General features: G+C 48.6%; 1 protein-coding gene across 1 annotated transcript in view; it reads right to left on the minus strand.

The window, feature by feature from the left end:
- The window catches only part of RNF43 (ring finger protein 43), a 131,543-nt gene that overhangs the window by 28,232 nt on the left and 86,308 nt on the right, over positions 1 to 17,003 (minus strand). The window contains exons 3-5 of the mRNA XM_027830405.3: positions 7,828 to 7,902; positions 3,768 to 3,899; positions 3,259 to 3,360 (exon numbers count right to left, since the gene is read on the minus strand). Of these exons, the coding sequence (XP_027686206.2) occupies positions 3,259 to 3,360; positions 3,768 to 3,899; positions 7,828 to 7,902 (309 nt within the window). The remainder of the gene's footprint in view (positions 1 to 3,258; positions 3,361 to 3,767; positions 3,900 to 7,827; positions 7,903 to 17,003) is intronic.

The raw sequence follows: 17,003 nt of genomic DNA on the forward strand, positions 1-17,003 counted from the left end.
CAGAGCTAGGGAGCCAGAGCTGCAGCCCAGAGCTGGGCCAGGGAGCGTGCAGCAGCTGGAGCAGCAGCCCAGAGTCAGAGCAGCAGCCGGAGCGAAGAAGCCGCAGAGCAAGTGGTGGGGTGGGTCTCCCACGGTCACAGCAGGCTCTGGTGCATCAGTCTAGGCCCTAGGGAGAGAACAAGATACAGGCCCCTTCCAAAAGTCTATCGGGAGGCCATTGAAAACTGGAGCCAGAGGGGGACATGGCCGGTTGGGAGACCACTGAGCACCTGAGACAGAGCTGGTTCGGAGGGCACTAAGTGCCAGACTAGAGGGGGACGTGGCCTGAGGGGAGGTCGAAGCAAAGGCACAGAGTGGGTTCTGTCACAGAGTCCATGCCCGTCTGGGGGCAGTGCCATACCAGCAGCGTCAGAGCAGCATGTCCAGGTCCAGGGAGAAGACACCAGACTCATAAATTTGTTGCACTTTAGAGGCTGCTGCACTGAAGTGTACCCAAACCAGTTCCTCACCATGTGGACACTGTGAAGGGCTCTTCAATGCCCAAAGGAACAGTTTTGGGTGCACAGATGTTTAAGTGAATTGCAGGGATTACAGGTTAAAAGGGTAACACGTGAGGTAGGTGTGTCCTGGACTAGGTGCGCCTTGTCCCTGCTTAGAGTTGCCCATGGAGAGACTGAGGTAAACACCCAGAAACCCCTGGTCTCAGTCTTCCCTGTGTGATGCAAGTCCTGTTCACGCAGGGCCGGGAGGGAAGTGCAGGTGGGCAGAACCGGGGTGAAGTGAAGCAGGGCAGGGACTCAGATCCTTTCGTCACTCGGATCAGCCATGGTAGTGTGAACACAGAGAAACTCCCCTACTATGGTCGGATAAATGCCCTACTTACACAAGGATGATGAACAGTAAAGATTCAGACAAGTAGCTTTTGAGACGTGACTTGGAAAAAACAGGACTCCATTTGGGTGCAAGGGTCCCTCTGGGCGCACCCCGATGCAGAATTGATGATTATGGCTGTGAATATCTTAACTATGAAAAGATCATCTCACTTAGACAGCCTGGGGATGGACTATCACAAAAATCTGTGCCACAAAGCAAAAACCTGCCTGTGATGATGTAACTAGAGATTATTTCATAAAACATATGTACAAGGGGCAGATTTACGGTTGCATGCAAAACTTTATTTTTAGCAGTCCCTAACTCTTGAGTGCTTGACTTTGCAATGTTCAAAACATTTTAACATAATTTTTGCATGGAATTTTCTAATTCATTTGTTTGTTTAGAAAACTGAAAAAGTAAAGACTTCCTTCATCAGCAACTGTAATGACCTCCCACATGGGTCATCAGGGGATTTTGAACTCAGAAACTCCAGATCCGTAGCTCAGCACACTACTTTCCCATTTGAGTTAAAAGGGTTTCCAGTAGCTATGCACCAGCCACCAAAGCAGGTCACAACACACACGTTGCTTGTGGGTTACCCAACTATTCAATGAGCAGCAGTAGAATGCTAGGAAGCAGGACTCCTGATTTCTGTTGCTGGCTATGGGAGAGGAATGTGGTCTCAACTGGCTTTGTAAAGGTATGCAGGAGCAACCTCATTTTACAGATCAGCCAGCCTCACATACAACTCTACCCTGAGTGGCACTGTGATGTTGGGGCTATCACAATAAAACCTGGGCTCCATTCCTTGGTCTGTAAGTGGTGGTGTTGTGCAACACATCAGCTACCTTGTTTATAAAAGGGGCAAAGATACTTTTCTGTCTCCTAGGGTAGGGGTACAGAATGGCTATAAGTGCAAAGAATTAATGGCACTAGAATTACTAATGCCAGTTGCTGGAAGAGAAGAGACTAGCACTCATAGGGTCTTGGCTGCCTGCATCTTCCCTTTGCAAGAAGGAGGAGAATCTGTTTTTCCCAAGCCCCATCTGGAGCACTAGCTATGGACCTGGCACGTGTTATAGGAGGTTGAGTGGGGCACGCGCAGGCTCAGTGCAGGTAGAACATTCTGAATACGGTTGCAAAAATTTTAACATTGCTTTTATGGAAAACAGCTGCACCGTTCCCATTCCAACTTTCACACAGAGCCCAGACATGAGAATTTCTGCCTGAGGTGACTGTTGAGCTAGCCCTGAGGCTAGGCATCGCGGCTGCTCCACTTGCAGTAATCGTATAATACCCCAAATCTCCACTCCTCTGGGACTTACCTTTCTGGGGACTGAGCTTTCCCTTCGTTTGCTTATCTTTGCTGCTCTGTGTCATTTCACTAGAAGACAGGGAAGCTTATCTTTCTATTGAGTCAGAAAAAAACTGGTTCTGTCAGAAATGGAGAAGTGCTGAATCTCAGGGCAAGAGCGTGCAGTGTTCTTTGTTCTTTCCATTTTCTAGTGGATTACATGAAAATGTAGCTGTTTTTATTTGAGTTGTGGTCTTGGCCAAGAAAGTGACACAGGACTTTGGGTGCCCAAGCTCAGATGCCTTAAACAGGCCTGGGTTACAGAGGTGGCTGCTTAGCCCACACTGAAATCCAGGCCCCTTTCAGGTGTCTCTAGTCACATGTCACTTCTGGATCTCTTGACCAACAAGATATTCAGGAAATGGGCTCTTAGGAGTGACTTTGTTATCCTGTAGAAAAGGGAGGGTTTCCAAATTTGGAAATATTTCTGTACTTGGAAGGTCTTTATGTAATGTACTGGTTTTCCACTAAATTATTTTAACCTCTCTAATGTTAGAACAGGCCAGTGACTTCCACTGGCACTGAGGACAGGGGTTAGTTAGTGAGCTGGGGAAATCAGGGCGCTTTGCCAACATTTGTGTGTAAATGGCACCTGCTCTGGAGAGCTGGTTGGGAAGTTATTGCAGTGCACAGGTACAGCAATGTCTGGGGTGAGCGCAAACTGCATATGGCACGACTGGTTCCCAAAACGCAGGGCTAGAGTGTGGCTGCACTGAATCACTGCAGGAACCCAGACTGCTCGCATCATTGGGCTGCAGGCTTGTCTTTGCAATGGGACGCTCGCCTCTTTCTCAAACACACACACACTTTCTCTCACTCTTGTCTCTGCCCAATCACACCCTTTCTTAGACTAGCGGTGTGTAGAAGGAGCCCCCATTGCTTCCCTTTTCCTTGTAGAACCGCCTGGTTCTGAGCTGTCTCCACACATTTGGATGATTTAGTTGGTGCTGGTCCTGCTTTGAGCAGGGGGTTGGACTAGATGACCTCCTGAGGTCTCTTCCAGCCCTAATCTATGATTCTATGATCCTCACCTGAGTCCTGTTCCAGTGACACTTGGTGCGAACAACAAAAATCAGAATGATCACGATGACAGTACTCAGCACTGTGAGAAGAATCCACACGTCGTAGTCCGGCTGTTGGAGAGAGACAGAAGATCCGTTACCCTGGTGTTTGTGCCTGGTAGGAATGAGACCAGGCCAGGCTCCTGATCTCTTCATGATTGTTACCCTTCAGACATATGAGAAGTGCCCAGCCAGACCCACCCTCCTTGCTCTTCACAAGAAAAAGAAAACCGGTCTGAGGTCCTCTCTGCAAATCTCAGCCAGCCCCTCTCGGTGTCTCAGCTCACTACGCTTTGCTCTGCAGAGCAAAGGACCTTGGCCTGGTACCAAATAAAGAGACAAGAGGAAGAAGGGTTCCATCTGGCTCTTGCAGAGGGCCAGGGTGTCACCTCCCATGGAAGGGAGGCTCGGCTTTGCTTCAGTGCTGGGAAGATTGACTTGGAGTGGAAAGGAGAAGGCAGGTATGACATGTTCCTCACCCATGCTGGCTGCTGTTTAACCTCAATCTTCACATGTGCTTCTCGATTCTTGTTCACAACGCCCATCAGAAGCTCAGCATCATGGCCCCGGATCAGAACCACAGGCTGACTCAGGCCCCTGGGTTTCCTCAGCTGCAAAGAAACAAGCTTGGTCATGAGATGGCCTGGAGCACAGCTTGAGACGTGGGTGTGATGGAGATTTATCAACAGTCACGATCAAATAAGGTGTGGGGGGATGAGGACTGCTGCCCAGGACAAGTGCTACAGCCGCTGCCCAGAACCGTGACATGGTATATTTATTATTGCCATTCTGCTCCTCGGTCTGCACCAGATGGAAGCACCTCATCCCCCAACACCCTGGCTCCTGCCCACCTCTCTGCTCTTGTCTCTACTGCTCCCCTTGCTGCCCCTTTCCTGTCCTTGTCCCTCCCTCAACTACAGGCACTGCTTGACCATGTCTCTTGCTTTCCTCTTTCAACCCCCTTGCCCAAAACCAATAGGCTTCACCTCAGAGAGGTGATGATGCGTCATAACCCTTGCAACAAAATAATAAACACCCTGGTGTGTCTCACTGCCTTTACCCCTGCCTCCTGCATCCTACATTGTCTGTCTCAGTTGTAAGCTGTTTGGTGCAGGGCCTTTGTCTTTATCTGTACCTGCTAGTAAAGTGCCTAGCACAATGCTGGACCTAAGGAATGAGTGAATGAATCAACTATGAAAATAATGGGGCCAGTGCCCATGATCAGTGCCACATTCCTTCTTGTGTACAGTGATATTGAAGCACTAATCTGGGCACAGTCTCTCTAGCCCAAATCTGAGCTTTCTCCTCTAATTCACCTACATTTGATTGGTATTATATTCTGTTTAGTCATTATTTGACATGCGTTTTCCATACCTAACACTGCCTGCCTAACACCCATTTCAGCAAAAGCCAGGACTGCTTCCTCCCATGGAACGAATGAGGCTGGTCTCAGAATGCAATGTACTTTAATGGGTTACATCCTGACACAATGGAAGTGGGAGAGCGTCTCGTGTTCTTCTCACTAAAGCAAAGTCTCTTGTACCCAACAGTGACATTATTTTATACTCACTTCCTGTGAATCTAGCACCACAGGAAGTGGAGCCTACTCGTACCTGTAGCCTGCATTTCTCATTCTGCTTAGCCCAGTGACATTGACTATAGACCAAACACTAGCAAGCAGCATTGACCACCCACTTACACAACAATAACAGCTACTCCACACAGGTCTGAGACTTGCTTCATTCCATTATTCTGTCACATGGGCTGGGAGGAAACAGCTCCTTTTGTGTGAGACCACAGACTCATCGACTTTAAGGTCAGAAGGGACCATTATGATTGTCTAGTCTGACCTGCACAACGCAGGCCACAGGATCTCACCCACCCACTCCTGTAACAAACCCCTGACCTATGTCTGAGCTATTGAAGTCCTCAAATCATGGTTTAAAGACTTCGAGGTGCAGAGAATCCTCCAGCAAATGACCCCATGCCCCATGCTGCAGAGGAAGGTGGAAAACCCCCAGGGCCTCTTCCAATCTGCCTTGGAGGAAAATTCCTTCCCGACCCCAAAAATGGCGATCGGCTAAACCCTGAGCATGTGGGCAAGACTCACCAGCCAGACACTCAGGAAAGAATTCTCTGTAGTAACTCAGATCCCACCCCATCGAACATCCCATCACAGGCCGTTGGGCATATCTACCGCTAGTAGTCGAAGATCAATTAAATGCCAAAATTAGGCTATCCCATCATACCATCCCCTCCATAAACTTATCAAGCTTAGTCTTGAAGCCAGATATGTCTTTTGCCTCCACTGCTACCCTTGAAGGCTGTTTCAGAACTTCACTCATCTGACGGTTAGAAACCTTCGTCTAATTTCAAGTCTAAACTTCCTGATGGCCAGTTTATATCCATTTGTTCTTGCGTCCACATTGGTACTGAGCTTAAATAATTCCTCTCCCTCCCTAGTATTTATCCCTCTGATGTATTTATAGAGAGCAATCATATCTCCCCTCAGCCTTCTTTTGGTTAGGCTAAACAAGCCAAGCTCTTTGAGTCTCCTTTCATGAGACAGGTTTTCCATACCTCGAGTCATCCTAGTAGCCCTTCTCTGTACCTGTTCCAGTTTGAATTCATCCTTCTTAAACATGGGAGATCAGAACTGCACACAGTATTCCAGTTGAGGTCTCACCAGTGCCTTGTATAACGGTACTAACTCCTCCTTATCTCTACTGGAAATACCTCGCCTGATGCATCCCAAGACCACATTAGCTTTTTTCACAGCCATATCACATTGGCGGCTCATAGTCATCCTGTGATCAACCAATACTCCAAGGTCCTTCTCCTCCTCCGTTACTTCCAAGTGATGCGTCCCCAGTTTATAACAGAAATTCCTGTTATTAATCCCTAAATGCATGACCTTGCACTTTTCACTATTAAATTTCATCCTATAACTATTACTCCAGTTTACAAGGTCATCCAGATCTTCCTGTATGATATCCCAGTCCTTCTCTTTATTGGAAATACCTCCCAGCTGTGTCTCATCCACAAACTTTATTAGCACACTCCCTCTTTTTGTGCCAAGCTCAGTAATAAAAAGATTAAATAAGATTGGTCCCCAAACCAATCCCTGAGGAACTCCACTAGTAACCGCCTTCCAGTCTGACAGTTCACCTTTCAGTGTGACCCGCTGTAGTCTCCCCTTTAACCAGTTCCTTATCCACCTTTCAATTTTCATATTGATCCCCATCTTTTCCAATTTAACTAATAATTCTCCATGTGGCACCGTATCAAATGCCTTACTGAAATCAAGGTAAATTAGATCCACTGCGTTTCCTTTGTCTAAAAAATCTGTTACCTTCTCAAAGAAGGAGATCAGGTTGGTTTGGCACGATCTACCTTTTGTAAAACCATGTTGTATTTTGTCCCAGTTACCATTGACCTCAATGTCCTTAACTACTTTCTCCTTCAAAATTTTTTCCAAGACCTTGCATAATACAGATGTTAAACTAATAGGCCTGTAGTTACCCGGATCACTTTTTTTTCCTTTCTTAAAAATAGGAACTATGTTAGCAATTCTCCCGTTTATCACCAACACAGTTTATCACCGGTAAAGAAAAGAGCTGTCAAACTTTGAGCTCTTCGTCACACAGCTGGAGTTCAGAAGTCTACTTGGATGAATTCTGAAGAGCAGCAATCTTTCCTGAGACTGGATTGTCCCACACCCTCCCACCATCCTTCACCACCAGCTTTCTCCAGATGTCTCCCTACCAACCATGCTCTTTCTCTAAATACCTGATGTACCTCCTTGTGCCCTGACTCTCTCTAGGGACCAGATGTCCCCCCTCATTTGACCTTAGGGCAGTGGTGTCCAATAGAAATTCAATGCTAGCCACACTGCTAGCCACACTTGTGGTTTTGAATTTTTCTTATTAGCCACATTATAAAAAAGCCACATTAAGCCACATTATAAAAAAGCCACATGCATTAGCCACAGTTCAATAGCCTATTAGACAAATGTGGCTAGTGGCGAACGTATTGGCCACCGCTGCCTTAGGAAATAGATGTTCCTCAGTGACCCTGTGTAAAGTCTGTGTTCTAGATGTTTTACCAGTTGTGATAGTCTACATGGTTCCCTCATGGGTAATGGTTCAGCTGCTAGCGTTAGGACTCTGGAGGGACTGCCCTTGGCAAACTCGATGCCTGAACAGTAACGGGTTTGGCTGCACAAAGCGGGTATTATGGGCATAAATGCCGCTTGACCATCTAGTTGTGTGATGTAGCTACCCCATTAGGGAAAGCCTTTGTGCAAACTGAGCTCTCTGTGTTTTGGATGAGCTGGGGCAAGGTCTTTGTTCTATGGTAGGTGTACTGAATGGAGGAGCCAATCTGCACTATCACCCCTTGCCTCAACCCCAGCTCTGTCCCTCCATTTCTGCAGTTCCTGGCTCGTATGGAGAAGGGGGAGCGTGGACCAGAGCTATGTGTATTTCAGAACAGGATGGTACCACTGAAGTTTTCCTGAAGGTATCAATAGGGTTGTACCTGGTCAGCAGCGCTTTCATCATCCGTGATGTCGAAGAGGATGGCACGAGCCCCCCGCTCCCCTGCTAGCTTCGCCTGTCCAAAAAAACAGACCAAAGAACTTGAGTGGATACTTCATGCTGCACTTATGTGTTTTGCAAGGCTCACTAGTCTAGCAGCAAACGCACAACAAGATCCAGAGGTTAGAAGCTGGAGTCAGCAAAGTCTAGCTAGAAACAAGACATGATATTTTAACAATGAAGCAATGACCCGTTGGAGTAGCTTCCCAGGCGTGGAGGATTCTCCATCACTTGGAGCCTTGAGATTGACTGTCTCTAAAAGATCCACTCCAGCTGGCGCACAAGTGAGGGTCCAATGCAGGGCGTGCTGGGTGACAGTCTCTGGCCTGTGCCATGCAGGAGGTCTGAATGGACAATCAGCAGCCTTCACAGCTATGATTGTTACCGCAGGAGACTTTGTACAGTGTGTGCCTCCAGCATGATCTTTCAGAGCATTTATCTACACTGCAGCTTTGCGCGTGCTTCCCAGCATGGGTAGATGGACGCATGCTAGCTCTGCTTGAGGTAGTACGCTAAAAATAGCAGTGTAGCTGGCCTTGCATGGATGGCAGCTTGGGTTAGCTGTCCGGGGGTCCAGGCAGGTTTGTCCCCTGGCAGCTAGCCTAAGCTGTCGCCTATGCTACCCTCGGCTACACTGATATTTTTAGCATGTTAGTTCCAGCAGAGCTAGCATGTGTCTGTCTACCTGCACTGGGAAGCACACTCCCAGCTGCAGTGCAGACATACCCAGGGTTACATATACCCCAGTTATTTCCTAGGTCTCCTTCGTGCCCATTCACATGTTTGCATCAACACACAAATGGACCATTACACTAGAGTGCACAGTGTCCAATGCACACACAATTATACACACATGAACACACTCACTTAGACATCATCACAGCGCATGTGCAAACACGGGAAACACACATGTACATGTACCCAGACATTGTCACGTTTACTTATCCATGCACACACTCATGCTTTCATACTTATAACCGTACTCACGTGACACCCACTCACTTACACACATACACAGCCATGCCCGTGTCTGTACACATGCACACACACATACATGAATACACCTACACCTGCATGCACAGACACACGTTTCCTTGCACACTGAGGCTCATCACACACACACACACACAAACGCAGAGTTCATTGTTTCTTCTGATGCTTTCAGTCCACCACACACATCCCCTCAGTGGTGAGCTGGGTTTGCATCCTGCAGGCTTACATGGTGCAGATATAGTGATAGGATGTGAATTCACTTGCTTTCCCCTCTTCCATATAGAAAGTCTCATTTATCCCACAAAACGAAGGGGGAACTGGATCAAGCATCAGGATTATCGCAAATGAAAAGATCAATGGGGCATTTCAGCTTCCAAAGAGTCAAAAGAAGGGAGGCAGGATGGTGCAGTGGTTAGGGCACTAGCCCAGGACCTGGGTTCAAGTTCGGACTCTGCCATAGAGTCCATGTGTGACCTTGGGCAAATCACCTAGCTGCTCTGTGCCTTAGTGCCTAGCTATGCAATAGGGTAACAGCTTTGCCCTGCTCCCAGGGGCCATCTGGATACACTCATTAAAGCTGGTGAAGCACTCATGTACTATGGTGATGGGGGCCATACCCTAGACAGGAGAAAGAGAAGAATAGAGATTGTCAGACACCCCCACCTCCTGGCTGTCTGCCCTGCCCGCTGTGCCTGAGAGGGGAACAGGTGAGGTGGAGGAACAGGGAACTGACCTACCACCTGAGAGAGCAGGCAGGAAAGCACCAGCAAGGGCTCCATCTAAGAGAGAGAGGGGAGAGTGTGGCAATGAGCATGAGTAAGGAGAGCAGCAAGACCCCACCGGGGAGTGATGTCCATAAGGCAGAGTGAAGGCTGCTTTGGACTAGCCAGTGGGCTCTGTTACAGACGGGCATTTCATTGAGAGCTCTTCAGGGTCCCCTCCCTGCATTTCCAGGCAGCTACCTAGGGAGGTGGTGGAATCTCCTTCCTTAGATATTTTTAAGGTCAGGCTTGACAAAGCCCTGGCTGGGATGATTTAGTTGGCGATTGGTCCTGCTTTGAGCAGGGGCTTGGACTAGCTGACCTCCTGAGGTCCCTTCCAACCCTGATATTCTAAGATTCTATGATTCTAAGAGGTGTTTTAAATGGCTCCACTCTCTGGTACATTTGAACTGGAATGTTTCGTAACAACTGTAACTCAACGTTCACAGTAATTCTGGCTGTTTGTAGCTGGATATAATGTCTCACTCAACCTACATGGAGAGCTCATTCCAATTCACGCTCTCCAGCAAATCTCAAAGAGGCTGAAGGGTCAAGCTAGAAAGCAGGGAGATGGAGTGCGCAGCATTATTTAAACATCAGTGGGAAAGGTGCTGAGGTTTCAGTGACTCCCTCTTATGTATCCAGGGCTTCAACGTACATTTGGCACTGCCAAATAGAAACCGCTGGAATGGAAGGAGGGGGCCCCTGCCTTTGGAGCCCAGTACGTGCCTCACAGTCACAAAGCATCTGAGTGTCATCTCCTGGGACACAGCTGGAGAAACAGAGCGGCTGCTGCTGGTGTGCTTTTATGGGAAATTGTGTGCGAGGGATAATGGGAAGGGTTAAGTTGTGTAAATCATTGCTGGATGGGGGGGCAGGAGCAAAGTGCAGAGGTTGCTGGCTGTGGAGGATTGCAGTGCAGAGGTTGCTGGTTGGGAGGATCATAGTGTGGGAGGCTGTTGGTTTGGGGGGATTCCAGTGCACAGGTTTCTAATTGGGGGGATTGCAATCAGGCGGTTGCTGCTTTGGGGGGATCACAGGGCAGGAGGATGCTGATACTGGAGGAGGTCACAGTGCAGAGTTTGCTGGTTGGGAGGGATCACAGTGCAAAGGTTGCTGTTTTGAGTGGGTGTGTGGGATTGCAGTAAGAGGTTTCCAGGGGTGTTTCTTTGGGGAGGGGAGAGATTGCAATGCAGAGATTACTGGTTTGTGGAGGATTGCGGTGCAGGATATTGCTGGTTCAGGGGGGATCACAGAGCAGGAAGTGCCTGGTTTGAGGGGAAAGAAGGACTTAGAATCATAGAATATCAGGGTTGGAAGGGACCTCAGGAGGTCATCTAGTCCAACCCCCTGCTCAAAGCAGGACCGATCCCCAATTGTGGCACCTTAGAGACTAACAGATTTATTTGAGCATAAGCTTTCATGAGCTACAGCTCACTTCATCGGATGCATGCAGTGGAAAATACAGTGGGGAGATTATTCACACAGAGAACATGAAACAATGGGTGTTACCATACACACTGTAACGAGAGTGATCAGGTAAGGTGAGCTATTACCAGCAGGAGAGCGGGGGGAAAAAAACCTTTTATAGTGATAATCAAGGTGGGCCATTTCCAGCAGTTGACAAGAACGTGTGAGGAACAGTGGGGGGGGGAATAGTTTTACTTTGTGTAATGACACATCCACTCCCAGTCTTTACTCAAGCCTAAGTTAATTGTATCCAGTTCGTAAATTAATTCCAGTTCAGCAGTCTCTTATTGGAGTCTGTTTTTGAAGTTTTTTTGTTGAATTGCCACTTTTAGATCTCTAATTGAGCGACCAAAGAGATTGAAGTGTTCTCTGACTGGTTTTTGAATGTTATAATTCTTGACGTCTGATTTGTGTCCATTTATTCTTTTACGTAGAGACTGTCCAGTTTGGCCAATGTACATATAAACTGTTCAGGAAGGACAGGCAGGGCAGAAAAGGTGGGGGAGTTGCACTGTATGTAAGGGAGCAGTATGACTGCTCAGAGCTCAAGTATGAAACTGTAGAAAAACCTGAGTGTCTCTGGATTAAGTTTAGAAGTGTGAGCAACAAGGGTGATGTCATGGTGGGAATCTGCTATAGACTACTGGACCAGGGGGATGAGGTGGACAAGGCTTTCTTCCGGCAACTCACAGAAGTTACTAGATCGCACGCCCTGGTTCTCATGGGAGACTTCAATCACCCTGATATCTACTGGGAGAGCAATACAGCAGTGCACAGACAATCCAGGAAGTTTTTGGAAAGTGTAGGGGACAATTTCCTGGTGCAAGTGCTGGAGGAACCAACTAGGAGCAGAGCTCTTCTTGACCTGCTGCTCACAAACCGGGAAGAATTAGAGGGGAAGCTAAAGTGGATGGGAACCTGGGAGGCAGTGATCATGAGATGGTCGAGTTCAGGATCCTGACACAGGGAAGAAAGGAGAGCAGCAGAATATGGACCCTGGACTTCAGAAAAGCAGATTTTGACTCCCTCAAGGAACTGATGGGCAGGATCCCCTGGGAGAATAACATGAGGGGGAAAGGAGTCCAGGAGAGGGGCTGTATTTTAAAGAATCCTTATTGAGGTTACAGGGACAAACCATCCCAATGTGTAGAAAGAATAGTAAATATGGCAGGCGACCAGCTTGGCTTAACAGTGAAATCCTTGCTGATTTTAAACACAAAAAAGAAGCTTACAAGAAGTGGAAGATTGGACAAATGACCAGGGAAGAGTATAAAAATATTGCTCGGCCATGCAGGAGTGAAATCAGGAAGGCCAAATCACACCTGGAGTTGCAGCTAGCAAGAGATGTTAAGAGTAACAAGAAGGGTTTCTTCAGGTATGTTAGCAACAAGAAGAAAGTCAAGGAAAGCGTGGGCCCCTTACTGAATGAGGGAGGCAAACTAGTGACAGAGGATGTGGAAAAAGCGAATGTACTCAATGCTTTTTTTGCCTCTGTCTTCACGGGAAGGTCAGCTCCCAGACTACTGCACTGGGCAGCACAGCATGGGGAGGAGGTGGAGAAAGAAGTGGGTCGGGACTATTTAGAAAAGCTGGATGAGCACAAGTCCACAGGGCCGGATGCGCTGCATCTGAGAGTGCTAAAGGAGTTGGCAGATGTGATTGGAGAGCCATTGGCCATTATCTTTGAAAATTCATGACGATGGGGGGAAGTTCTGGATGACTGGAAAAAGGCTACTGTAGTGCCCATCTTTAAAAAAAGGGAAGAAGGAGGATCCTGGGAACTACAGACCAGTCAGCCTCACCTCAGTCCCTGGAAAAATCATGGAGCAGGTCCTCAAGGAATCAATTCTGAAGCACTTAGACGAGAGGAAAGTGATCAGGATCAGTCAGCATGGATTCACCAAGGGCAAGTCATGCCTGACTAATCTAATTGCCTTCTATGACGAGATAACTGGCTCTGTGGATGAGGGGAAAGCAGTGGACGTGTTGTTCCTTGACTTTAGCAAAGCTTTTGACACGGTCTCCCACAGTATTCTTGCCAGCAAGTTAAAGAAGTATGGGCTGGATGAATGGACTGTAAGGTGAATAGAAAGTTGGCTAGATTGTCGGGCTCAACGGGTAGTGATCAATGGCTCCATGTCTAGTTGGCAGCCGGTATCAAGTGGAGTGCCCCAAGGGTCGGTCCTGGGGCCGGTTTTGTTCAATATCTTCATAAATGATCTGCAGGATGGTGTGGATTGCACCCTCAGCAAGTTTGCAGATGACACTAAATTGGGAGGAGAGGTAGATACGCTGGAGGGTAGGAATAGGATACAGAGGGCCCTAGACAAATTAGAGGATTGGGCCAAAAGAAATCTGATGAGGTTCAACAAGGACAAGTGCAGAGTCCTGCACTTAGGATGGAAGAATCCCATGCACCGCTACAGACTAGGGACCGAATGGCTTGGCAGCAGTTCTGCTGAAAAGGACCTAGGGGTTACAATGGACAAGAAGCTGGATATGAGTCAACAGTGTGCCTTTGTTGCCAAGAAGGCCAATGGCATTTTGGGATGTATATGTAGGGGCACTGCCAGCAGATCGAGAGACGTGATCATTCCCCTCTATTTGACATTGGTGAGGACTCATCTGGAGTACTGTGTCCAGTTTTGTGCCCCACACTACAAGAAGGATGTGGAAAAAGTGGAAAGAGTCCAGTGAAGGGCAACAAAAATTATTAGGGGACTGGAACACATGACTTATGAGGAGAGGCTGAGGGAACTGGGATTGTTTAGTCTGCAGAACAGAAGAATGAGGGGGGATTTGATAGCTGCTTTCAACTACCTGAAAGGGGGTTCCAAAGAGGATGGATCTATACTGTTCTCAGTACGAGCTGATGACAGAACAAGGAGTAATGGTCTCAAGTTGCAGTGGGGGAGGTTTAGGTTGGATATTAGGAAAAACTTTTTCACTAGGAGGGTGGTGAAACACTGGAATGCGTTACCTAGGGAGGTGGTGGAATCTCCTTCCTTAGAAGTTTTTAAGGTCAGGCTTGACAAAGCCCTGGCTGGGATGATTTAGTTGGGGATTGGTCCTCCTTTGAGCAGGGGGTTGGACTAGATGACCTCCTGAGGTCCCTTCCAACCCTGATATTCTATGATTCTATGATTCTAAATGGCAGAGGGGCATTGCTGGCACATGATGGCATAGATCACACTGGTGGATGTGCAGGTGAACGAGCCTCTGATAGTGTGGCTGATGTGATTAGGCACTATGATGGTGTCCCCTGAATAGATATGTGGACACAGGTGGCAACGGGCTTTGTTGCAAGGATAGGTTCCTGGGTTAGTGGTTCTGTTGTGTGGTGTGTGGTTGCTGGTGAGTATTTGCTTCTGGTTCGGGGGCTGTCTGTAAACAAGGACTGGCCTTTCTCCCAAGATCTGTGAGAGTGATGGGTCGTCCTTCAGGATAGGTTGTAGATCCTTGATGATGGGTTGGAGAGGTTTTAGTTGGGGGCTGAAGGTGATGGCTAGTGGCGTTCTGTTATTTTCTTTGTTGGGCCTGTCCTGTAGTAGGTGACTTCTGGGTACTCTTCTGGCTCTGTCAATCTGTTTCTTCACTTCAGCAGGTGGATATTGTAGTTGTAAGAACACTTGATAGAGATCTTGTAAGTGTTTGTCTCTGTCTGAGAGGTTGAAGCATATGCAGTTGTATCGTAGAGCTTGGCTGTAGACAATGGATCGTGTGGTGTGGTCTGGCTGAAAGATGGAGGCATGTAGGTAGGCATAGCGGTCAGTAGGTTTCTGATATAGGGTGGTGTTTATGTGACCATCACTTATTAGCACCGTAGTGTCCAGGAGGAGGGTGGTTTGAAGGAAGTTGCAGTGCAGAGGTTACTCGTTTTGGGGGGTTGAAGCGCAGAGGCTGCTAGTTTGGAGGGATCGCAGTGCAGAGATCACTGGTTTGGGAGGATTGCGGTGCAGGATATTGCTGGTTCAGGGGGGATCACAGAGCAGGAAGTGCCTGGTTCGAGGGGGATCACAGTGCAGGAGGCGGGTGGTTTGAAGGAAATTGCAGGGCAGAGGTTACTGGTTTGGGAGGGATAGCAGTGCAGAGGTTACTGGTGGGGGGGGGTGAAGTGCAGAGGCGGCTGGTTTGGAGGGATCGCAGTGGAGAGGTTACTGGTTTGGGAGGATTGCAGTGCAGCGTTTGCTGGTTTGGAGAGGGATTGTAGTGCAGTGGTTGCTGGTTTGAGAGGGATTGCAGTGCAGTGGTTTCTGGCTCAGAGGGGGATGGCAGTGAAGTGGTTGCTGGTTTGGGGGGATTGCAGTGAAGAGGTTGCTGGTTTGGAGGGATCACAGTGCACAGCTCACTGGTTTGGGAGGATTGCGGTGCAGGATATTGCTGGTTCAGGGGGGATCATAGAGCAGGAAGTGGTTGGTTCGAGGGGGATCACAGTGCAGGAGGTGGGCAGTTTGAAGGAAATCGCAGTGCAGAGGTCACTGGTTCGGGGGGATCACAGTGCAGAGGTTGCTGGTTTGGAGGGATCGCAGTGCAGAGATTACTGGTTTGGGAGGATTGCAGTGCAGAGATTACTGGTTTGGGAGGATTGCAGTGCAGAGATTGCTGATTTGGGGTGATTGCAGTGCAGAGGTTGCTGGTTCAGAGAGGTGTTGTAGTGCAGAGGTTACTGGTTTGGGGGATCGCAGTGAAGAGGTTGCTAGTTCAGAAGGAACGCAGTCCAGAGGTTGCTGATTTGGGGGCGGGGAAGATTGCAGAAGGGACTAGATATCGCCTCTGGTTTCTCACTGAGCTCCTTCCCCAAAACTTGGATCCAGAGTCCTCCTCAGCAGCAGGCAGGAGGCATCCGTCTCAGTGCACACAGGCCTAAGGGCAATGTGGTAATCTGCCCCTCAGAACTGCTCTCCCCTACATTCAGGAGCAGCATCACTGACACTGGCCTGTGAAGGGTATTGTGGCTTTGACTCTGCCCAATGCAGAATTACAGCATCCACCGTAATTTATCCTCACAGTGTGTGACATGATTGCCCACCCACACCAGTTGTCATGGAGTCACCGGGCCGATGCTCTGGAATTGCTCTGAATGAAGCCAGTCACGACTCTGGTTTGACATGCCTCCTCTCTCTGAGCTGTTGCCAGGACAAGAAGCCTACATGGCTTCGGCCTTCCTGTGTCCGTCCTTGGAGCATTCAGTCCCCCTGTTCTCACCATGTGCTTCCCGCAGCGAGTCAGCCTGGATAGGACTCCTGGGGAAGCCAAAGGGGCCTGCACCCCAACTTCGCAGTCAGCCGTGACTCTCAGCCAGCGTGTAAAACAGAAGGTTTATTAGTCGACAGGAACACAGCATAGAACACAGCTTGTTAGCACAGAAAGCAGGAACATTCAGTAAAGTCCATCCTTGGGGGAGGGGAGCGCAGAGCCAGTTTTCTGGGCCTCCCCCTGGGCTCCAAGCCAGCAGAGACTGACTTGCTTCCAGCTGCCCGGCCCCCAACACACCCGTTGCCTTTCCTCTGGTCTTTTGTCTCACTTCCCAGGTAAAGTGTCACCTGGTCGCACCTCCTTTCCTGGTTCTCAGGTTAGGAAGGGCGTTGGCCATCGCTTACGTGCAGGCAGCTAGAGCCGCTTCACCTGCCCCCGAGGGTCTCAGCAAAAGTCACGCACCCTTATTCCCACCACCTAAGTACTGGTGTAATGCACGGGGAAACTGAGGTACACATGGTACCAATGCAAGACAGTAAGACTCACATAGGCTCACATACAACATAATAAGGAGAAGAACCCCACTTTGTCACATCTCTCCCCGCTTCGAGACCGAACTGAGTGAGGTCACTTTAACCAGTGACCTGGGGAAGTTCAGGGCCCCCTCTCTGGAACTAAGCATCAGCTATCACATTTG

Source organism: Chelonia mydas, chromosome 17 (genome assembly GCF_015237465.2).
Source record: "Chelonia mydas isolate rCheMyd1 chromosome 17, rCheMyd1.pri.v2, whole genome shotgun sequence".
Lineage (NCBI taxonomy): Eukaryota > Metazoa > Chordata > Testudines > Cheloniidae > Chelonia > Chelonia mydas.